This window comes from Diabrotica undecimpunctata, chromosome 5 (genome assembly GCF_040954645.1).
Source record: "Diabrotica undecimpunctata isolate CICGRU chromosome 5, icDiaUnde3, whole genome shotgun sequence".
Lineage (NCBI taxonomy): Eukaryota > Metazoa > Arthropoda > Insecta > Coleoptera > Chrysomelidae > Diabrotica > Diabrotica undecimpunctata.
In genome coordinates this window covers 127539882-127564643 of record NC_092807.1, presented here as the reverse complement: position 1 = coordinate 127564643, position 24762 = coordinate 127539882, and the positions used below count along the sequence as shown (strand labels likewise).

The 24762-nt window shown below is 33.5% G+C and overlaps 1 protein-coding gene across 2 annotated transcripts in view; it reads right to left on the bottom strand.

Annotated features, from left to right (window-relative positions):
- LOC140441775 (neprilysin-11-like) overlaps positions 1 to 24461 on the bottom strand; it is a 58137-nt gene extending 33676 nt beyond the window's left edge. The window contains exons 1-4 of one of the 2 annotated variants that reach the window (XM_072532689.1): positions 24241 to 24460; positions 16057 to 16102; positions 9858 to 10178; positions 8605 to 8726 (exon numbers count right to left, since the gene is read on the bottom strand). In XM_072532689.1, the coding sequence (XP_072388790.1) occupies positions 8605 to 8726; positions 9858 to 10178; positions 16057 to 16102; positions 24241 to 24306 (555 nt within the window). In that variant the 5' untranslated portion in view covers positions 24307 to 24460. Of the gene's footprint in view, positions 1 to 8604; positions 8727 to 9857; positions 10179 to 16056; positions 16103 to 24240 lie in introns of both variants that reach the window. The other variant, XM_072532690.1, reaches the window with a different exon arrangement.
- Between the last annotated feature and the right edge of the window lie 301 nt (positions 24462 to 24762).

Sequence of the window (24762 nt, the reverse complement as noted above, 5' to 3'; positions counted from 1 at the left end):
TTTTTACGTCGAATGTTTGTGGAATTCCATATTCTAGGAATAGTGGCGTCTTAATATTTAAGTCGTGCTTGGAAGTAATTTTCATTGACGTTAGCGAAAAAGGTTTTCGATAAATATGATTTTTATCGAATAGTTTGAGAGCTCGCGGATTTAAAATTGAATGGGAACCGCCGGTATCGATTAAAACGCGTAGATGTGTTTTGGGTGTAACGAAACAAGGTAACCCAGGGGAACTTTCGATATTATATAGGTTTATACAGGGGGTGGATGATCGTCTAACGGGATGGCTTGAAAATCCTGATGATTTTCATCATGCAAATCGGGCTCTTGTTCGGATTCGTAATTTTCGAAATCGTTTTCGAAATATTGGGTATCATTTGAGTCTATGTGAAAATTATGGCTTCTATTAGTTGTAATTGTCATGGGCTGATGGTTTCTGGTTGTGGTAGTTTGAACACCGCTCATTGGAGTAGCAAAATTTGGTTGGGGTCGAGGAGCTTTATATTTATTTAATCTTTGTTGGTTGTTTTTCGGAACATTGTTTCGTTGGAAGGATTGATTTTGTTCGTGAGAACTGAAATTTTGTCTCTGAGGAAAATTATAGTTCTGTTGTGGAGTAAAGTTAAAATTGGGCTCTGTGTTGTGAGTTGAAGGTCTCACATAATTTGAATGCGTGGGTTGGAAGTTTGAGTATGTGGGTTGAAAGTTTGTGGATCTTTGATTATTCGAAGATTGATAGGGTTTATTTTTGAGTGGGGCCTTTTTGTTTTGTTGGCTCTTAAGGAAGTTCATGTATTGTTGTTGATTTTTGTGGTTATCGTAGGCAATACACTTTTGAAGGGCTTCTTCTAGGGAATTTAATTCAAAATGCGATAAGTATTCGCAATAAGGCTCGTTGATTCCGGTACAGAAAGTTTTGAGGGCAATGTTTTTGAAATATGGAGTTTTAAAAGTGACTGTCGCGGGATTATCGTTTAAAGTGATGTGTTGGAGTAAATCGTTCAGATTTGTAGTTATTCTCTGATGATAATTGTCGTAGGATTCACTATGTTTTTGGACGGTAGTGGATAGTTGTGTTACTAATATGTCTTCGGAACGTCTGTCTCCGTATTTAGTTAATAATGCTGGACGAATTTCTGTCCAATTGGTTTTATTAGAATAGTTTAAGAAATTTCTAGGTTCTCCTTTAATTCGAGATACGATATGGGAATTTAAGATAAATTCTTGGGACGGATTTAAATCTTGGGTGCCTAAGAAAACTATTAAATTATCTACTGCTTTGATGAAGGTGGAGAGGTTGTCTCCAGAAGAGAATTCGGGCAGAGTTGAGCAAAGGCTAGCAATATCGCTATTGGTCATCGGCATTTTGGAACGTAATTTAGATGCAGGCTTAGATTTAGAGGTTTGTAGATTTCTTTTTATTTTTAGATTTAAACTGTCGAATAGTAAACTTAAATTTTCGATACTATTTTGGGAAATATCATTCAATGTACTCATAAAATATATGCAAAAATATAAATGCAAATATATATAAAAATTCGTTGAAGTAAAATGTTATAAATAATATAAATTCAATAAACAATAAATAATAAATTCAATGTAAATGTTTAAGAATTCAATTAAAATAATAAATGCTCATAAACAATGGTAAAGAAAGGAAAAACTTACGCAAGGATGATCGTGTTTGATTTCCAATACATTTTTCTCTTTTACCAGGTTCTTCAGGATTTCATTAAACTAATGTAGACCAGGAAACGACTATGTTTCTGTATGAAATATCCTGTGGTTCGCAGCGCCAGAAATGTTTCTTCAACGTCGATATTCCCAAAAAAAATCTTTATTTCGAAATAAAAGTTACAATTTTTGAGAAATTCTACAAACTACTACATTTAATGATTTAAAGTTGACTATTGAAACATAATAATTACAATAATAATAAAAATATTGATTTCTTCCTATTTATAACGTCGGATATCGGAATCTGCTGATTCTTAATAGTAAGGGAGCTTATGGCTACATTTCTATATATATATATATATATATATATATATATATATATATATATATATATATATATATATATATATATATATATATATATATATATATATATAACAGGAGACCTTAACAGCAGAACCGGAAGAAAAGACAACGACAAAGTAGTGGGGATATTTGGAGAGGATGAACAAAACGATAACGGAGAACGTCTGATTAAATTATGAGAACTAAACAACCTAAAAATCACCAAAGGATTTTTTAGACATAAAAATATGGAAAATCCACAGGGCAAAGAATGGAAGGACTATTACAAGAAACTATTAACAGAATAAAGACCACAATTAATTGGAAAAGAAAGCAGGCGAAGACGAAGCAGATTCCCACAACAAGAAATATAAATAACAGATAGGGAAATTAGAACGACCATAAAAGTAATCAAACATAAGAAAGCACCGGGACCTGGAGGCATCTCATCTGAGTTTATAAAATACGGTTTAAAAAAAATTACACCGGATAGTACAATAGATATTTCAGAAAGCCATAAATTGAGAACAGCTTCCAAAGGAATGGACGAAGGCATATATGACATCTATATTTAAAAAATGAGATAGAAAACGATGCGAAAACTACAGAGGAATAAGCGTAATATCAACAATAGGAAGATTATATGGGAAGATATTGCGAGAAAAGATAGAGCAAGCGATAAAAGGCAAAATCGGGGAGGATCAGGCACGATTCACGGCAGGAAGATCATGCATAGACTACATATGCACATTGGAACAACTGTTGAAAAAGAAAAAAGCAAAAAATAGAGATATCCACTTGGCATTTGTGGACCTGAGAAAGGCGTATGACTCTGTACCAAGGTCAAAACTATGGGGGGGCAATGTACAAATTAAAAATACAGACAAAACTCATAGAAGCTACAAAAGCTCTGTAGAAAGAAAATAAAGTGTTTATTAAAATGGGAACAAGAATCATAATTTATTTATTTATCACTTTACTACAACAAAAAGGCTCTTGCAGGGTTGTTCCACATCTCCAACCTTATTCAACATATACTTAGAGAAAGCCTTGACTACATGGAAAAGAAAATGCGAAGGCATGGGAGTACCGGTACGGAACGAATACCTATATACATTAAGCTTTGCAGACGATCAAGTAGTAATTGCACAAGACCAAGACGACCTCAGCTACATGATGAAGAAACTACAAGAAGAATATACCAAGGCTGGCCTAGATATTAACCTCGCGAAAACAGAGTACCTATCTACAAGTAAAGAAGACATAGAAGATCTACAGATTGATGACAACGTAACAATCAAAGAAAAGGATAAATTCAAATACCTGGGGTTTATAATCATGAAAAAGACAACAACAGGGGAAGAAATTACACAAAGATTAGGACAAACAAGAACAGCAATCCGACAACTTAACTCAGTATGGTAGAATAGACACCTAAATATTAAGACAAAAACACAGATTTATAAAATATTAGTGCGAAGTATTATGACATATGGGGCTGAAAATTGGATCATAAACAAGAAAAACAGCAGTAAGATAGTAGCAACAGACATGAAATGCCTGCGAAGAGGCCGCAGAGTAACAAGAATGGTTAGGAGAAGTAATGACGAAATAAAGCAAAGAACATCAATAGAAACAGACATACTAACAGTATATAAAACAAAAAAGACTAAAGTGGTATGGACATATAAGAAGAACTAGCGACAGCAGATGGATAAAGATAATAACCGAATGGAGCCCCATAAGAAGGAGGAAAAGAGGACGACACCGAAAATCCTGAAGGAACGAAGTAGACACCGCCATGAGTAAGAGAGGTCTAAACGATGGAGAATGGGACAACAGAGAGAGAGATGGAAACGGTTGAGCGAGGGAAGACAGTGAATACTGTAGGATTCCTAAATATATATATATATATATATATATATATATATATATATATATATATATATATATATATATATATATATATATATATATATATCTATATATATATATGTTGTATATTATTTAATAAACTAACATATATAATAAACTAACACATCTCGTAATTTCAATAAACAAGCGCCTAAGCAGGTGTATCACAGGAAGCTATTGTACTTGGAATAGTAATTTTGACTCATTTGGCTAGATACAAGTTCACATTTTGTATGATTATCATTGCGCAAACCTAATCTTTATTCTCACGGTTTTCTTATAGATTCGTTGTGACACTGAACCGGCCAGGAAAACGAGAGCTGTTTTGAGTAGTATGAACCTCTATAACAAAAATCTATGTTTCCTGCAGTCGAATTTTTAAACTTTATTAATTATTAACAAATTAATATTATTCTGAAGCTATTTTCTTGTGGCATGGTAAAGTAATTACTATTTAAATGGGAATAAGCCACAATTAAAGGTTAAAGTAAGTTTATTGACGTTCCAATTTCCACTTCAGAAACCGTTCTCAAAATACAAACATTAGGGTAAGTCCGGGAGAGTTGGACCACATTTCTTTGGACGCTCATTAAAATTATATTTGTCAACTTATTAACAATATTATTTAAGCGTTTGGTAAAGAATTTAGTTTTATACCATTAGGAGTTTACTTTCTAATTAAATATTATTAATAAAGGCTACATTGCATTTTTTCCACAACTCACCCGGACGTGTCTGGGTGAGATGGACCAGTAGCTTGGGAGAGATAGATCAGGGGTAAAAAGTAGGATCAATGACTACAAACCAAGTATAAAGTAAAAAATATGTATATTTTACATAATGATAAATGTTACAATAACCAAATAAAAGTCTACTCTTTTGCTTTCTTGACCACAATCTTCCTATTAATGGGAAACTTCTTTTTTTGTGACATTATTTCTCTGGTACCGCAAAAGTCACATTTTACTTCAAATCTAGAGCAACCTTTATGAAACCACCGAGAACATACACTGTACACACTTCACCCAGTCTTCTTTTTTGTATTTTCATTGTAAGCCTCTCCACATATCCCACAAAAGAACATCCTGTTTTGGCTTGAGAAACTTCTTTCTGATTAAATTTTTTTCTCAGTTGATCATGTTTCTTTTTCTTTTTTTGTTTATCTTTCATTACTTGCTCAAATGCCTTCCTTTTTACAACAGCAATGTTCTGAGCTGAATTTAATACTTTTAAAACAGTCGTCAAACATCTCTTAACGGTTACTTTCTGCGTCAGAGAAGGGACAGGTAATATATGTTCTAGAAGTTTAGAAGGAGTTATTTTTGACAATGTAAGGCTACTAGAAGTACTGGAGATACTAGCAAGATCAAATTGGGTTCTTGGTACTGTACTGGAGACAGAAGAATCAACAGTGTAACTTGTTGGCACACTAGTTACAGCAATGACGTGTTGGCCAATCAGTTCTGCATTGGTGGCAACAGGATCAACCTCACCGGTTGGTACACTAGCGAGAGTGTGTACCTAGACTTGGACATTGGGCACTGCATAGGAGAAATCGGGCTTTAGGTAGGTGTAGGCTGGTATTACAGACATATCTAGAGGGACTATGCCACAAGCTTGAAATCCACTCACACCGTTTTGTACACCTGCAGGTTTGGTCCATGCAGAGTTCAGAAGTTTTCCAAACTGCAGACGATTGATCATTATGGATGGATTGGTTGTAATGAAATAATTACAAGCACTATAAAAGTAGGACTTGATTTGAAAAAGTATCGGTCCAAAGGTTGTAGCCAGTGCGAAGTGTGGGATAGAATGCTCATCAAAATGATTCCTGCTTGCTCCGTGTACACTAAGACTTCCAAGGAAATGGTGTGTGAAGTGTGACCATTAAGAGAAGTACTTTTTCTGCTGGTTTTCTAGGTTGAAAATGACTTTTTAACCAGTGCAGAAAAATTTCACTAGTGCTATAAGAAAATTCTTGTGACATTTTTACAACTGAGCCAGAAGGCATCCCGTCCATGAACTCAACTTTCAAGTTTTTGCCCTTCATTATGCAGTATGGCGGAAGAAATGTACCTTAAGCGCTAGCACAAGCTAGAACAGAAACGGTTTCACCCTTTTCCCCTGACGTAATTGAAGTTACATTTCTGGAACCTTTAATGGCAACAACATTTCCTGGCTTGTTGTTCAGTAGTTGAAGTCCGGTTTCGTCAATGTTAAAAATATGCCAAGGCTTTTCAACCAAATTGTTTTCCAAAAGAACACTTTCGAGTAACTTAAAGTACTCTTCCACACACCTCTTGTTCCTTCCCTTATCTCGGGATATAGATACACCTTCTGATTTTCTAATAGGAAGAGTAGGATTTCCTAAAAGAAAAATTAAGCCAATCATAACCAGCTTTTCTAGTTTCCTTGTTGAATTTGTGAGGTAGTTTTAGCGCCTTATCAAGTTCAAACGCCTTGCTTCTCACTGAATCCCTACAAGGAGTAAACCCATGAGCTTGTAACTCTTTTATGTGGCCTACAATTTTCTGTTCACTTAATCTTCCCAAAATGGAGGAAAACCCTAAGCTGTCCTTCGTAAACTTTTGTTTTTTAATCCTTCTTTTAAGAGTGGTCTTAGAAGTTTGATAAGCTTTAGCAGCAGCATTGACACCCATTTCTTTATTTCCACCGCATTAACCGCTTGTATTAATGCATCTTATGTCCACGCCCCTCTCCTGGTATCCTTCTTTACGTGGTTAGTTGGCATTTTTATGAAACAGAAAAATACCAGCTACTTAGTAATTACACTATAAGTTTTTTTAATAAAAGCAACATTTAAAAACGTTGGTACTGGTCCACCTCTCCTGTATTGAAATACGTGGCCCATCTCTACCAAAACGTACTGGTCCATCTCTCCCAAAAGTCCGGGTGAGATGGACCACCGCATAATTCGCACTTTTAACGTACACGTATGGCGGCCTTTTTAGGTTAGGTTACTACCTACATGTTTATTGACATCGCCACAAGAATCCTACGTCGATATCACGTAAACTTAAACTGAAAACTAAAACTATGTTACTACGTTAAAAAACTTTTGGACTTACCAAAACAGACAATGAAGTTTTACTCGACAAATATTAACAACAACACCACACAGCATGTCTTCACGGTAACTGAAGCATACTCACAACAAACGATGGTAGCGCTCGAGCGTCACAGTTTGGAAATAATGGACTGGTCCATCTCTCCCGGTGGTCCGTCTCTCCCGGACTAACCCTAGTAAATTAAACAAATTTTGTTTTTTTTTAAACAACAAAAAAACAAAATTTGTTTAATTTACTATGTTTATATTTAGAGAACGATTTCCGAAGTGGAAATTAAAACGTCAATTAACTTAGTTTAACCTTTAATTGTGCCTTATTCCCATTTAAATATTAATTAAATTAACAAATTAATCTAAAAAAACGGTAAATTTTCGCTTGTTTCTTCTATCAGCAAAAAGTAAAGCGTTTAAAACAAATTTGAGAAGAGAAGAAACTTATAAGTCATATAAAAACCTTCAAAATAACGTTTTCTATACCTTCGTATCCTTATTTGTTGCTTAGAAATTTGCAAAATAAGTCAAAAATTTCGGTTTCTTATAAATGTTCATATCTTTAAAAAAAACTTATAACCTTTATATAACACCAAATATTGGGTCTTGATGTGCTTTTTTGCAACAATGTAAGTCAGAAAATTAAACAGTTAGATTAAATATACGGATAGATTCTAAAAGAACGGGAAAATAATTTTAAATATTGCAAAATAATTTGGTAAAAACATATTAATTTTGTGCTTAAAACCAATAAGAATAACTTCTTAACCAGTGAACGAAAAAAACATTTTTTTTTTTCATATTTTGACAGCCTAAATTTTTTTATAAATTGAAAAGGAAAAAAAGTTCACCTAGGACACTTTGGGACGAAGTTAGTACCTTTTTTTATAAATTGATAGCAGCTTTGATTATATCAATTAGGAGATCTTATTAGGGTCATCTGAAAGAACATAGTTTTGGGTTTTAACGTGATAAATTCAAAAAAGATTGGATTTTAATGGAATCGTTCACAAAGCTTCTAAATTGTGGTCCTCAAAAATGGTTGACTTTTAAACTAGTGAGAGCGCTGGAGGGGAAAGGAGCTGTTATCTGTATCTCAACATTTTGTGTAATATAATACAAGCACTTTATTTTAAAACGTACAATGTACTTTATTTTAAAAAAAGTTATTAACATTTATATAAAACCGGAATTTTTGACTTATTTTGCAAATTTCTAAGCAACGAATAAGGAAAGGAACGTTTTTATATAACTTATAAGTTATACTCTTCTCAAATTTGTTTCAAACGCTTTACTTTTTGCTGATAGACGAAAAAAACCGAAAATTTACCGTTTTTTGACCTTAATTCGTTAATAATTAATTAAGTCCAAAAAATCGACTGCAGGAAACATATAGGTTCTTGTTATAGAAGGCCATACCACTTAAAACAACTGTCGTTGCCTGGCCGAACGAGTGCTTAAAATATCCCGCTACTTCATGGGCAAATTAAATCAGTTTTTTTGTATCTTGTCATTGATTATTTGTCAATTTTTTCAAAATTTTTTAATTTTGTTATACAACTCAAAAAAGTACTTTTAATAAGCCTTACCACAAATGTATAACTCTCATCATCAGCGTCAATATCCAGTCCAACATCCAAAAATGGCATTGACTGTGTCAAAATGGCCTCCACAAAAACTTGAGTTAAATCGTTTGTTGCTGGAGTTCCAACTAAAAAAATTAAAGTAGTTTTAATTAATTTACTATTTTTATTAGGAGTAAGTCACAATTTTACTGTAAAATAAATTTATTTGGATGTTTCGAATTCCACTTTGGAAATCGTTCTGAAAATACAAAACGGAAATAAATTAAACAAATTTTGTTTTCGTTACTTGAAACAATTTTTTTTTTTATTTGCTTCTCTGTCTATTTTGTCACTCTTTCTACAGGGGATTGGTTTACTTAGAGTTGACCTTCTGTTATCCTTTTCTTGCTAATTATCATAACCTTTGTCTTCTTAACGTTTATATTGAGTCCATATTGTTGACTGTAATACATGATTTTGTTCATAAGAACTTGTAGATCTTCTAAGTTGTCCGCAAGTATTATGGTGTCATCTGCATATATCTGATGTTGTTTGGACGGTATCCATTTAGTATAATACCTTTTTTAGTTTCGTGCAAAGCTTCGATAAATTATATTCTTTCAGAGTACAGATTAAAGATTAGAGGAGACAAAATACAGCCTTGCCTCACTCCACGCATGATTTTCACATAGTCAGTGTGTTCACCTTTAATTCTGGGATTTGCTGTCCAATTCTAGTGTATTGATTCCAGTGTATTGCATAAAATTTTTTATGTTGGTGTAAAGTCGGTCTAGTAGATAACTGAGTATAAGAAATATCTTTCTCGTAAAATCCTCTATGTACGTACATACATATGCACTACTTATGAGATAAAAAATTTCATCGTCAAAAAGTAAAATAATCGCCGATCAAAAAAACGCCGATCAAATTAATAAAATTTAAAGATAAAGTGAGGAGCGAAAATACGCAAGGAAATTAAGTGCCAGGTCAAAAGAACTGATACAAAAGCTGAACACCAATATTTTAAGACTATGGAAGATATGACAAGAAGATGCAAAAGCATATAATATGTTATATTATATCTAAGAGATCTTTTTAGAGCATCCGTTAATAAGGTACGGATAGCTGTGATGATAGCCAACCACCGATAAGAGAAGGAACTCCAAGAAGAAGAAATATCTAAGAAAAATATTATTGTAATAATATTGATATTGATACAATGATATATTATTATACTATAATATACAAATAATATACTATAATATACAAATACTTACTGAAATCTAAATTACGGAGATAACCAAAATCTAGAGAATATCGTAAACAGCTGTCATAAAACCTCTTAAAATCTTGCAAATACTTTTCGGATGTATACGTAACTTTATTATTCAAATAATATTCCAACGTCTCGAAACTATCACTTGTAAACCCTCTCTCTGCTACTTGGTTTCCACAAACCATCTCGAAAAACTCTTCACATGCATCGGCATTATGATCCATAGACAAAAGCAATTCGGCTGTTACTTTTTTACACATTGGTGTACTACATTCATTGGGGTTGCCGCCTCGTTTAAAAAATGCTCTTTTAAATCGTTCGTCTAAAAGTTATTATATTTTATGTAATATATATATATATATATATATATATATATATATATATATATATATACATATATTTAATGCCTAAAAGTTAATAAATTTAAATTAACGCTGGTGCAGAATTAATCCATTAAATCGCCCGTGTTAACAAAAGTATTAGAATTAGTTAAAATCTAGTTATTAAAATAAATATTAAAGTGGCTGTGGCGTACCAAATTCTGTTTTCTATAATCAAAAAGTCACACATACGGAACACAAACAGTCAGTGTCTATTGTAGTATCAGGAATTGCAGGTAAGCAGCAGGTCCGCTATTAACAAACATTCAGGAACATGTACCCAACTCCCCAACAATATTCGCCACCTTAAACATAAAGCTAAAACTTGCAATAATTACACATTCAGAAATTTCGGATATTGAGTCTAGCGAAGATGACAATCATAAAACCCAAACTAAAAACTCGTGGCAAGTAATCAAAAGGCGTAAATTTTTAAAACAAAATAACGACCTCAATTCTCCAAACTCACCACCAACAAAAATACAAAATCAATACAGTGTATTATCAAACGCCGAGAGCCCTGAACAGACTGAAACAGAAAAACAACAAAAAATACCAAAACTCCTCCCAATATTTGTATATGGCGTTAAAAAATTTAAAGATGTGGTCGATAACTTTGCACAAATTGTAGAGTAAGAAACCTACTATACCAGAACTCTGCCAAACGACACTGTAAAGATTACAACATATACAATAGATACATACTGTAAACTAATAAGACATTTATGAAAAGAAGAAATCATTCACCACACTAACCAAATAAAGGAAGAACATGCCTATAGAGTGGTAATAAGACACATCCATCTCCCTATACCCAAAACAGATATTACAAAGGAACTAAAAAAAGTCGGCCATAAAGTTCGCAATATAACTAACATTCAACACAGACAAACAAAAGAACCTTTATCTTTATTTTTCATAGACTTTGAACCCAACAGTAACAATAAAGAGATATTTAACCTAGAATTTTGTCAATGCTCCAAATAAGAGAAACAATGCATGCGATGTCAAGCATACGGCCGTAGTAAACGCATTACTGCGTTAATTATGGAGGACAACATGATATAAAAGATTGTAACAAATCTAGAAGCACTCTAGCTAAGCGTGCACTATGCAAACAAGATCACCTTGCTAACCATAAGGGCTGTGTAGTCTACAGGGAGCTAGTATAAAACAGACATAGGCAGAGAAGAGGAAACCAACAGCCTCAAAGAACAACATTCTACAGCCCACATGTATGTACTGAAACAAATCAGCTAAACACCACTCTACAAAACCACCAAAAAACATATGCAAACGTGACAGCACATCAAACCAACCACGATTCAGAACCTAGAACTGATATAGGACAACAACTGTTAACATTCCTAAACGAGTTAAAAATAGTATGATATTCAACTTACTAACACAAGTCATTAACCAAAGAAATTCTTAAATGTACTTAAAGTTGCCATATGGAAAGCTAATGGCCTGCTAAACCATAAGCAGGAAGTAATTATTTTCTTAAACCTGAAAAAATTAATGTTCTGCTTATTTCAGAAACTCACTTTACTGATCTAACTACGTTTAATATTCCGCTCTATACAACATACAACACATCTCATCCCGATGGTACAGCTCATGGTGGTTCGGCGGTAACCATCCGCAGCAACAGAAAAAATACAAGCAGCAATCGTTAAAGTGAATGCAACGCCATGACACTCTAACATACCTGCATTGTATAGCCCAACTCGTCATGAATACAAAGCCTTCTTCCAATTACTTGGCAGTAAATTCTTAGCCGAGGGAGACTGGAATGCAAAACACACACACACACACACTATGGTTTAAGACTCACAACAACAAAAGGTAGTAATCTTCTAAAAGCAATGACTGCTAACAACTATGATTGCGGCTCCAGCGGAATCCCTACGTCTTGGCCGAGTGACCCCAGAAAACTTCCAGGTCTACTGGACTACAACATAAGCAAAGGAGTGTCCAGAAACAACTGTCTAATAGAATCCAGCTATGATCTTTCATCGGATCATACAGCGGTTACTATGAGCTTAAGTACCACAGTTTCAACAACCCTCCACCTCTTCGACTCACGTCAAAAAACGCTAACTGGGCAGATTTTTAATTCTACCCAGAAGAAAACACTAATTTTAATCTGTGGACATAGTTACGGCAGCTCAGTATTTCACCACACTTGTGCAAAAAGCGGCATGGTAATCTACACCACGAACTGAACGCAAATTAACATATACCACAAATGTTCCCTTGTACATACGCCAACTTCTTGCTGAAAAACGTTATGCGAGGAGAACCTGGCAAAGATCTAGAAACAACATAGACTACGTAGGCAACTTTGAGTAGATATTAAAGCCGCAAACAACGAAACTTTCGAAAATTACATTACAAACCTTACAGCAAATGAACAGACTAAGAAGCTTAAGAAACCATACACAACTGTCCCTCTTATCCGCAAACCAAATCGCGAATGGGCCTGTTCCAACAAAGAATAAGCAAACTGAAGCTGAACATCTTAAAAACGTATTTAAAACAGAGCCAGCAGACCCTGATAAAGAAGTAAAAGAAATAATTAGTTCAGCATGTCAAATGTCCCTCCCAATTAAAAGTTTTACTCCTAGAAGTCAAGAAAAAAATAAACAAGCTTAACTCATGAAAGGCCCTAGGTTATGATTTAATCTCGCCACAAGTACCAAAACAACTTCCTCGCACGACCATTACTTTGCTAACAGTTATATTTAACCGCATTCTAAGCTTATCACACTTTTCAAAAATATGGAAATTTGCTGAAGTCATTATGATCCTCAAGTCAGGAAAAGAGTCCAATGAAGTAACATCTTATCGATTTATCAGCCTACTCCCAACCATAAGCAAAGTTTTTGAAAGATTGCTGCTACAAAGGATATACGCGGATCATGAATTCCTAACATTACTCCCAAAACATCAGTTTAGTTTTCAGGAAAATCCGACTGCACAAGTTCATCGAATGATAAATAAAGTATTAAAAAGTCTTGAAGAAAAGAAATACTGCAACGCTGTATTGCAAAGCCAATGTCGCTGAATATTATACAAAGATTCCAGTCTAAAGTGCTAAGATCGATAGTGGATGCACCATGCTACGTAAGTAATCAAATTCGTCACTACAACTTAAAGATTCCTTTCATCATAAAAGTAATCCATCGAGCCACGAAGTCACAAATTAAACGTACCATTCACGATGAAAATTAGCTAATAAGGGAATTATTCAACAATGGTCCACATACAAGAAGACTAGATAGAACCTGGTCCCAAAACCTACTTCAAAACTAAACCAAAATAGAATAAGGTGAGACATCATTGGATGTCTTTCCTTCACGCCCAAAACCTGTAACACATTTACTTAATACTCTGTAATGATGTAGATTGTAGATAAACATAATTATAAAAAAAAACCTTAATAAAAATAAAATTTCACTACTTCAATAATAATATTGATTTAAACCTATGGCAAAAATGGTTCAATGTTACATAGGGTTAATGCTCTTGTACTGCACTGAAATCTGGACTCTTAAAGTAGCCACTATAGAGATATGCCATGGGTGAAAAAATTGTCAAACGGTCAAAGTTTTACAAAGGGATAATAATATTGGAGAACTCTTAATAACCAATAAATTTCCTATCTAGGTCACATCCTTGGCGTAGAGTGTTTCCTAATTCGTTAAATTTGCGCAATTTTAACATAAACTCTCCAGAATGATACTAAAGAAAATTTCAAATAAAAATCAAGAAGTGTAGTAAAAACAAGAGTGGACAAAAGAAGAAATACTAAAACTCATGGACCAAAGATAAGAAATCAGATATAAAGAGAAAAACGAATATAAGAGGATCCAAGCAATAATCAGGGAAAAGAGAAAACATGCGAAATAGAAAATGGACTTGGGTAGCACCAGTTAAAACAAATAAAACCGAAATTGACTTTACTCTAACGAACCAGATTGCTACAATAAAAGATATCAGTGATATCTTTTAAAATATATAGATATCTGATATCTAGATAGATATATATCAGATATTAATTAATGGAAGTTCACAGGACCAAATCGACAGATCTCAATTAATAGAAATCATTTTTTATAGTGTCAAAGAAATTAAATACAAGCAACAATAAAATGAATAAAGACATAGAAAGTTGTGTAATATTCATAAAATATTTCTAAAACATAGGCGGGAAAAAAAGTGAGTAGATACACATATACAAAGAATTTAATACACAGATGTTTGTAAGACAATAGGGACAAGTATTAAGAAAGATATAAGAAAATGCAATAAAAGACTCGTAGAAAATGTAATCGAACACAAGAAAAACTATAAGAAAACAAAAAAAAAAATAATCATTGGGAATAAGCAAGTCGTAGCAACTCTAACAAACAAAAACACCCGAATTGCAGACAGAAATGCAGTGTTATAACTCTAACAGTGACTAAATTCTACAGTAAACTATACAAAGTTCTTGAAATACTTAAAGAAGCAATCAGTAACCAAGAAGATGTACCAGAAGTCCTACCTAAAGAGGTAGAATCGACCATTGGAAAAATGAAAACCAGTCAAGCAGCTGCAATAAATAGCCTAACAGTGAAACTGCTTAAATATGTGGGAGAAAAACTGAAAACACACAACTCTCATTCATAAAAAAGGTACTAAAATGGATATTTGAAACTACACACCCATGAGTTTACTATTAATTATATACAATATATTCACAAAGATCATCAACATCACATTATCAAATGCATTAGATGGTGCGCATTGAAGATGGAGAATGGCTTCAGAAGTGGATTTAGTATCCTGGATCATATCCATACGCTTTGAGAACTAATTATTAAAGCTAAAGAATATGAAATACCGCTAGCCCTAACCTTCATAATTTTTGAGAAGGCTTTCCATTTTATATATTCCAGGCATATATAAGGCAGTAATAGAAGCTTTGACCAATTAAGGCATTGACAAACCGTTCATAGAGACTTTAGAAAATTTATACAGACAAGCAAAAGCTAAGATATCAATGTATGAAATTACTTTAGAAGTTACCACAACCAGAGGTGTCCAACAAGTTGACGCAACAGCACTTCTAGAAAATATATTTAGCAAAATAAACTTTTACAATAAAGGCGTATTCATTGATGAAGAATATTTTATCCATCTAAGATTTGCAGACGACATCGTTCTGATCGCTAATAATCCTGCAGATCTACAAGAACTTATAAGCGTCCTAAATGTAACTAGCAATGAAATTAGTCTAAAAATGAACTTGACAAAAACAAAAACCCTATATAACGAGCTAGTGGGTGTCCAAATTCTAATAATAAACAACACTGCACTTAAGACAGTAGATGAGTATACATGGACAATTAATAAATCTGGTTTCTTACTCCCAGAAATCAACAAAAGAATAAAACTGACTTGGATGAAACTGAAAGGTCAATGTCAATGTCAAGGTCAAGGGACAGAAAACCAAGGTGACTGATTTAGTCTACAAAATTAAATCTTTAAAATGATAGTGGACGGAACATTTAGCGAGAAGAACTGACAATAGATGGTCCACTAGAATTACACCTTTGGTATCGAAATGGCGTCAATAGCCTAAGAAGACATCCAAATTTAAGATGGGGCTATGATATAAGGAAACAAGCCAGTACAACATGGCACATAAAGCTAAATATTAGACAATCGTGTGCAGAACTGAAGAACAGCTATAATATAAGGGAGGCTGCACCATAATCAGTATATGTATATATCAATTTAGCTAATAATGAAATTAATAAAAACACTTACGGAAAAAGTTGCTGTCCTCTTGTAGTAAAGAAAAATCAGCATCTACCTAAATATTATAAGATATTATTACAATAAAAATATTAAATAAAAAACCACTTTGTTATTGTATAAAAAAAAAATTACTTAAAATTATTTTGTTTGAAAACGATATTAGATAAAAATCTGTGAATAATTCCCAATTTGAAATTAAAAAATTAAAATTAATAAAAAACAAAGTATAAATTATAACATGTAGTAAACCCAGTGTTTTATTTTACTATATAGTACTTTAAAACAGAATTTACAAAATTGTTTCACTATTAATCACTATATATTCATATACTTAAACTTACGATTCTAAAATAGGTCTAGAATAAAATAAATTTTTGTATGCAAAAATCATGAGAAAGTCCGGCCCCGATATCTAGCAGATCATACAGCTTTATATCGGTTGTGACAAAATATTATACTATTAGGTAGTTAAAATTAAAAATATAATCTAATTTTCATACTGTTTGCAACTTAAAGTTAAATGTGACCGTTCTATGAGTACAAAACTGCATTATTAATAACTTTAAACTCAGAAGTTTAAAAGGCAAAATATTTTATCGATTTCAATTCAACTTATCGATTATCGACAACTTTTTGCTGGTTCTTGCTTCTAACAAGTAATTAGGCTAGGCTGCTGTTCAATTTTATTAAGTGGCCAGGTCCGGCTTCAGATCCTCTGTGCCGATGTACGTAAATTCTCAGCGGGAAGATGGATGAACCGGGATCAGCTACTACCTCACGAAATATACCCACTACGACACATGTATCTTACTCCAATGCATTAAACAGTTTCAAATATCCATCAAAAGACCAAGGTATTATACTTTCAACCATACAAGGAATAAAAGTTTTCGAATATGTAAAAGCTGTTGGATCAATAGTACAGCCCAAAAATGTTGTTTGGGCATCCAAAATAGCAAACAACCGCGTCTGCATCTACCTCTCCTCTAAATATGTAGTTGATCAATTTCTTAGCTCCCACAAATATATAAATATTGATGTTAATCAGATTGAAGTAAGAAGACTTATAACCCCTGTCCAGAGACTCATCATATCTAATGTATGCCCTACTATACCTAATAGCACTAGCTCTTCATTAGCCAATATCTAATGAAGAGCACTTAAAAACTATGGGTATAAAATCCGCCTCCAATATGACGTTTCTACGAGTAGGCATGCAAGACTCAGAATACAGCCACGTACTTAGCTTTAGAAGGCAAATGTTCATAAGTCCTTTAGAAAATGCATCAATTCCTGACTCATTTCTAATCTAATTCGACAATATATCATATCGTCTATACATTTCCATAGATGGTTTAAACTGCTCCAGATGCAAAATTGTCGGACATCACGATTCTGACTGTCCTTCTTTATCATCATCAAGCAACTCAATTAATCAAATGGAAACTGACCACCACGTGAATATACTTAACTCTACCAATGAAAAATATAAAAAGCTACAAGATCAACCACGAAACCAATACCAAGAAGATACCGAAACATTAATGGAACCAGAACTCAATACCATACAAAATCACGCATCACCTACAAAGGACCAAACCACTACCTTACAAACAAACAATGAATTACAAATTTTGAATTAACCAAAAATATCCCAAGATAATTCCTTAGTAATTGAAAGCGATAGAAAAACCACTGAAATTACTCCTGCAACTAAAAGACAAATACCCTCTCCTGAAATTCTTGAAAATGACCGTCCTTCTTCCGATACTCAAAAACCTAAGAACAAGCGTAAAACCCAAGAAGACATTCCAATTATTCCAAATCAAATTAAAGAAAAAATTGAAAATAGAAACCCTTCCTTTACACTTACTTTTCATGAAATATGTGATTTTCTGGCAAATTCCCTTTACTCAAAACATCCTGAATGCATTGTTAAAAATTATTCAAATGAAAGCCAAGAAATAAAAGAAATTTTAAACTTTATATATTCTCAAATACAAAATAAAACTTTAAAAAGCAATATCACCAGATTGAGGAAGAAACTGCTTCTCAACAGTCCTTCTTCTACTGACGAAACTGACTAAGAATCAAGTTCTCAACAATAAATAGTTAACACATAAAGAGTTAATGGCCAGCACATTCATATTACAGTGGAACCCCAAGGAGGTTGCTCCGATGTGTACCAAGTGCAACACTCTGTTGTGAGTGAAACTTATAATTGTTGAGTGTCCAGTGTACCAGAACAAAAAAATCGTGTGACGCGTGTGCCCTTAGTGATAATTTAAAAAGTATACTAACGTCAAATTTACAGTCTTTATTAAGTTATCTTAAAATGACTAAACTATATACCAAATTGTAACAAATATTTTTTTTATGTAACAATATGTATCTTACTGTTTGTGTATGTCCCCCCGCTAATAACCATTAGTGGTTGATGCCGGTATATTTGTTTAAATAAAAAAAAATATATCATGAGATCATAAATATTCAAGACTTTGTATAGGTTAAGAATTTGTAAATATAATGATTTATAATTAAGAAGTGTTTCCGGAGAACAGTGGACTTTAATATTGAATAGTTTCTAAGAACAATTTGTATAGGAAAAACATTTCGGAGTTATTTAGAAAGTATTATATAATATTGTTTAAAATCTTAGAAATAATTAAACATGGTTTTGTATCAGATAAGTAACTCACTAATTGTATTTTATTATCTTTTCGTTTCTTTTTTTTTTTACCTGATATAATAATATTGTCTTCTATTTCTTTTTATATAAAATGATGTAGGTACAGCTACATCTTGTAAGAATACTCATTTCATCGAGCAGCATGAAAAATACCTAACACTATAATTTTGCCATAACCTATCATAATTATTGTTGCGACGTGAAGTATTGTCAACAACAATATGAATTTTAAAAATTATGAAAAATAAGATATCATTTGGCATATCATGAATGTCAAAAGAATGTTATTGCCGCATCTGAATTATATTTTCAACGACATCCAGAGAGAAAACAACCAGACAAGAGAATTTTTAAAAAGCTTGATTCAAATTTATTACAGTATGGATATCTCATAAAACCACGACGTCAGTATAAAAGAATAATAAAGCATGGGTTGTAGATACGTTAGGTTATATAAGCATACCATAAAATTTTCTTTCTCCAAATTGAGAAGGAAATGGGTATTCCAAAGACAATTGCTGGGAGAATTTTATGGAAACATAAATTAAGACCGTATCATACATCTGTCAAACAAAAATTATACCCAAATGATTATTTAAGAAGGATAAGATTTGCAGAATGGTAGGTATATAGTAAAATGTAATGAAAATCCAAATTTCTATTCTAAAGTAATATTTAGCGATGAAGCTCGCATTTCCAGTGCAGGAATATTTAATCGACACAATGAACTATATTGGAATTACTCAAACCCCCTCTTAGTTTAGGTGATCAGGCGGTTAGGAAAATTCGGTTTCAACGTTAGTTGTTTTGTCAAGCATAATAAATTAGTTTATCATGTATTTGACGATAAACTAACTGATGCCTGTTATGTTGATATATTAAAAACGAATTTAAATGACATTTTTGATGAGGAATATTTAGCTGAAAATTTGTTTTTTGGGTGCAGTTTGAATGCAGCCAGGCGACAAAAATGGATGGAAACTGTGAAACGATTAGACTTTGGTAAATCAAGAAAAAAAACATGGTCTTTACTTAGAAAACTTGGTAGTAGCAGACTTCCAACTAGAGACAAAGTACCAATAGCTCATAACAGAGTAGCCTCCCACACTGTAGCAGCCCCAACAGCACCTAGCGATCGTGACCACACCACCAAAGTAAAACAAGAACTAATAATACTAAAGTCTGCCTGCCCGCCTGCATCTGAATACTCTGACGAGTATACTGCAAAAGAAATTATTTCAGCAATATCAGAAATTAAGTCTGGAAAGGCACTCGGCTCCGATAAAGTCCATCCAGAATTTTAACTCCACTGTGGCAAATATGCTAGAAAATGGCTGGCATATATGTGACGACTGACAGATATGTCAAAATCAGGACAAATCTCCCATTCACTAAAAAAAAGGCCTGCATTATTGCCATATTAAAACCTGGAAAGGCAAATAGTCAGCCCCAAAACTATCGACAGATTGCACTGCTGAGCCGTATCTATAAACTGTTGGGACGCTTAATCTACAAAATAATTAGTAGAAACATATTTGAATTGATGCCTATTGACCAAGCAGGGTTCTGACCTAACCGCAACTGCACAGATCAGATCCTATCCCTAACAACACATATTGAAGCAGGTTTTTAAAGAAAGCAAAAAACATCCGTTACTTTCATTGACCTATCAGCTGCATAAGATACTGTCGGAGGGCAAGGACTAATCTGCAAACTAATCCGTGCCATTCCGTGTTAAGAGGTAACTAAACTCATTGACAGCATGCTCACCGACAGATCTTTTTAAGTCACAATGGTCAATTTTAAAACTGTGCAAATAAAGCTCAGCAATACACTGCCACAGGGATCTGTTTTGGTACCCTTGCTGTTTAATTTATACATTGCGGACCTACCTGGGACAACTTTGCAGAAATTTAGCTACGCTGACGATTGGGCCATTGCAGCAAGACATAATAATATGAATATTACAGAAACAATAGTAACGGATAACCTTGCCGTTATCGAAGAATACTTTCTCAAATGGAGGCTGCGGCCCAATGAAATGAAAACCGAAGTGTGTTGTTTCCATCTGAATAATGCCCAAGCCAACAAAAAACTCTTAGTTTACTTTGAAAACAGACTGCTCACTCAGAACTCAACACCAAAATATCTTGGAGCGACTCTGTTAAGTTTTAAAGAACACCTATAGGGAGTCCTCAGCCTCCGTACTCAGATCATCCGCTCTCGGACTTGTATACTCGGTGGCTGAATATGTTTCCCCATTATGGCTCAATAGCAAACATACGAAGAATATTGACAAATAATTAAACCAGTCAATGCGAATGATCTCAGGTACAATTAGACCCACACCAAACTATTGGCTTTCCATTCCGAGTCACATTCCACCACCGAAACTGCGAAGAAGGTATACTCTTGTCAGAAAATATCAAAAAATCACCTACCCATTCACCAAGATAAGCTTGTTATCGCACTAAAAATGCGAGTGGCATAAAGGCGCATGGAAAGATCAATTCTCGGCATGACAAAAAAAGACAAAATAAGGAATCAAGACTTAAGGAAAAGAACAGGTCAGTGATGTCGTCGAACGCATAGCCAAGCTGAAATGGAATTGGGCAGGTCACATAGCGAGACTGAAAGACACAAGATGGACCAGAAAACTAATTGACTGGCGCCCAAGAGAAGACAAACGCAGCAGAGGACGACCACCAACACGCTGGATGGACGACATAGGACGAGTATCCAAGAAATGGCAACAAGAAGCACAGAACCGTGAAGAGTGGCGAAAAATGGGAGAGAAGTAGCAGTGGACAGAAGAGGTTGCATGATGATGCATACTAACTGTTACGGTTGGGTGCAAGTGATGGTACTGGGTGAAAGAAGTTTATGGCAATGGTCCGAAGTCGCCGTAAGAAAATCTAACCACTTGAGTAATATTGACTTTACAGAGCCATTGGAACTTGGAGTTAACTCTATATAGAGTTTCATGTTAGTTTTAGTTTGTTTTGTTTGAAATTTAAATAAATACTTTTTGTACCTAACAAAATGTTTGTTTTTGACTTATTTTGTAAGGTGACTCTAGCCCAAACAATAATAATCACAGAGAATAAATGTAAAATGTAACTTGACACAAAGTCACCCCACACTAGCAGGTGACTTTGCACACCACGTGTTTATTTTTTTATATAATAAAGTAAGCGCTTCTTTGTGTTTAAGTGTAATTTTTGTAAAAAAGTAGTTAAAAACTCAAATACAAATAAATAAAAAAACATACTTACTAAACCTCTATAGGCTCGACTTTTCGCAGATGACCTTGTTGTCTATATCAAAGGAAATAACACCGAATCAATGACAAACGCTTTGCAGTGTTTTATAAACCAATTAGAACAATGGTCTCTAACGACCGGATTCAAATTTTCAGTAACAAAAACATCACGTATACTCTTCTCCAAAAAGGTTTCATCAATGCCCCCTACATTAAAATTATACAACACTATGCTACCATTTAAACCAACGGCAAAGTTCTTAGGTATGTGGTTTGATCAAAAACTTACTTGGCAAGAACAAATAAAACAAATAGTTTTAACATGTCATAAAAGACTGAATTTAATGAAAACATTGGCAAACCGAAATTGGGGATCAGATCAGGAAACTCTGTTGAGAATATATAAAACACTAATTAGATCTAAATTAGATTATGGATCAATTGCATATGCATCTGCTTCAAAAACACTACTTAAAAAACTTGACAGTATACACAACGCTGGTATTAGAATTGCACTCGGAGCCTTCCGGACAACTCCCTCCGAAAGCATACTGAGCGAAGCCGGCGAGCCACCTCTAAATTACCTAAGAATATACTTAGCTCTAGCGCATGCTACATCTATAGCCTCAAATATAAAAAAACTCCTCTACTTTAATATTTTTAATAACAAATATATTAATTATTACAATAATAAGCCCCGTGCCCCCAAACCTTATTACGAGAGAATCCGATTATATAGCTCCAGACTGAACATTCAATTCCCAACATTATTTCAAACAAATACCAATAACTATCTACCTTGGACTATCGAACAGCCCAAAGTCATTACAGCGTTAAGTATATATAATAAACATGAAACTAGTCCTATTATTTTTAAAGTTAAACTAAATTCAATCCTAGATCAACAATACAATGAGTGGATTAAAATTTATACAGATACATCCAAAGGTGAACTTGGCGTTGGAGTAGCAGTGGTAACACCAAATGACACTTTTCAATTTAAACTTCCTCTAAATTCCAGCATCTATACTGCAGAACTATTTGGTTTGCTCAAAGCCATCAAGCAAGTAAATCTTAAAAACATCCCTTGTTGTCTAGTCCTTTCTGACTCTCTCAGCGCAGTCAAAGCTATGCAAAATGTATACCCTAAACACCCCATTGAGAAAATTATCAGGGCCGAATTAATAAAAGCTCAAGAAAATTTCAAAAGATTCCACTTCCTATGGATACCATCTCATATAGGCATAGAAGGGAATGAAGAAGCAGATACTAGTGCGCGTAACGCTATCACCAGTGACGTATCAGAAACAGAGTGTCGGAGTATCGCAGGCGATCTAAAAGTTTATTTCAAAAATAAGGTGTTAAGTGCGTGGAATCGGGAGTGGAATGACTCTAGTTCGAAATTCAGAACCATCAAAAGTGATATTTTTTCATGGAAGTCCACAGTCAGAAGTAGAAGATGCCAAACTATTATTACACGTCTACGACTTGGACACTGTAGGTATACTCATGCCTATCTCTTCTCAAATAGTGAACCTCCAAAATGCGAAACCTGCAATACAGTAGACAGTATAAAGCACTTCTTGATAGACTTTCCTAAATATGTAAATCAAAGACAGTCTTACAATTTGCCAAATAACCTGAAAGCACTCCTCAACAAAAGTTTAGTCCCGAACAATTTATTAGGTTACTTAAAATCTATAAATATGTTACACAAAATTTAACTTTAATTGTTAACAAAATTAATTGTTACAAATGTTCAATTGTTCACAAATTGTAATTAATTCTTACAATGATTTATTGTTATAAATGTTAATTTAATATTATTACAAATGCTACAGAAATGTCGCTAATAACCTTTGGGTGGATGCGACTTTGTTGCTTTAAATAATAAAAAAAAAAACATACTTTTATAAATTCAGAATACTGAAATCTACATTTAAACTTCGAAAGTGAGTCAAAGTCACTCGAAATTACGGTACATTTTTTCTATCACCTCTAGTTTTCGATCTACACTGCAAAATATACCATTTTGGGACATCCTGTACATTAGTCAACGACCTACACTGTCTAGACCAATAAAGTAAAATAATATCTAAATTTAAAATATCTATCTTATACAATACCCCGGTAATATGAGCTGAGTTATTTTGTGACTAATTTGTGTTGAAATATTTTAAGCCGATGCACGCATATAGCGCATTTTACGTTTTACAGGAGTTAAATTATGTTAAGCACTTACTAAATATTCCGAAAATGATGAAACCAGACAACACGAAAACAACAAAAATCCCTTAAAGCCAAACATTTCAGACTTCCCTCTTGATTCACAATAAAACCACACTTTTACAATGACCCAGTTTATACTCTCTCTATGCACTGAAACTCGTGGAATATTTTAAAAACCACAAAGTTGTGCACGATGCAAATGAATTAAATTAAAGTTCCAATTATTAAAACGTATTAGGTGAATAATCTCGAAATGATTTCCTATTTCCTAAGATATATTTTTTAATTGAGAATGAGAACAACATTGTGTGTGTTGAGATAATAATTTGGGAGGAATTGTTTCCGGAATGTGATAATATAATATCCACAATGTGTTTAGTAATATAAATTTTATTTCTCTAAATTTTCTTAACAATACTCCAAATATTTTGTAGGTTATTTATCGTATGAGTAGTTTCAGTTATTTTTTTGACTGAAGGAAGAACTCTATTTGTTAATAATATTTTGAACTATGATATGCTACATAGACAAGGCG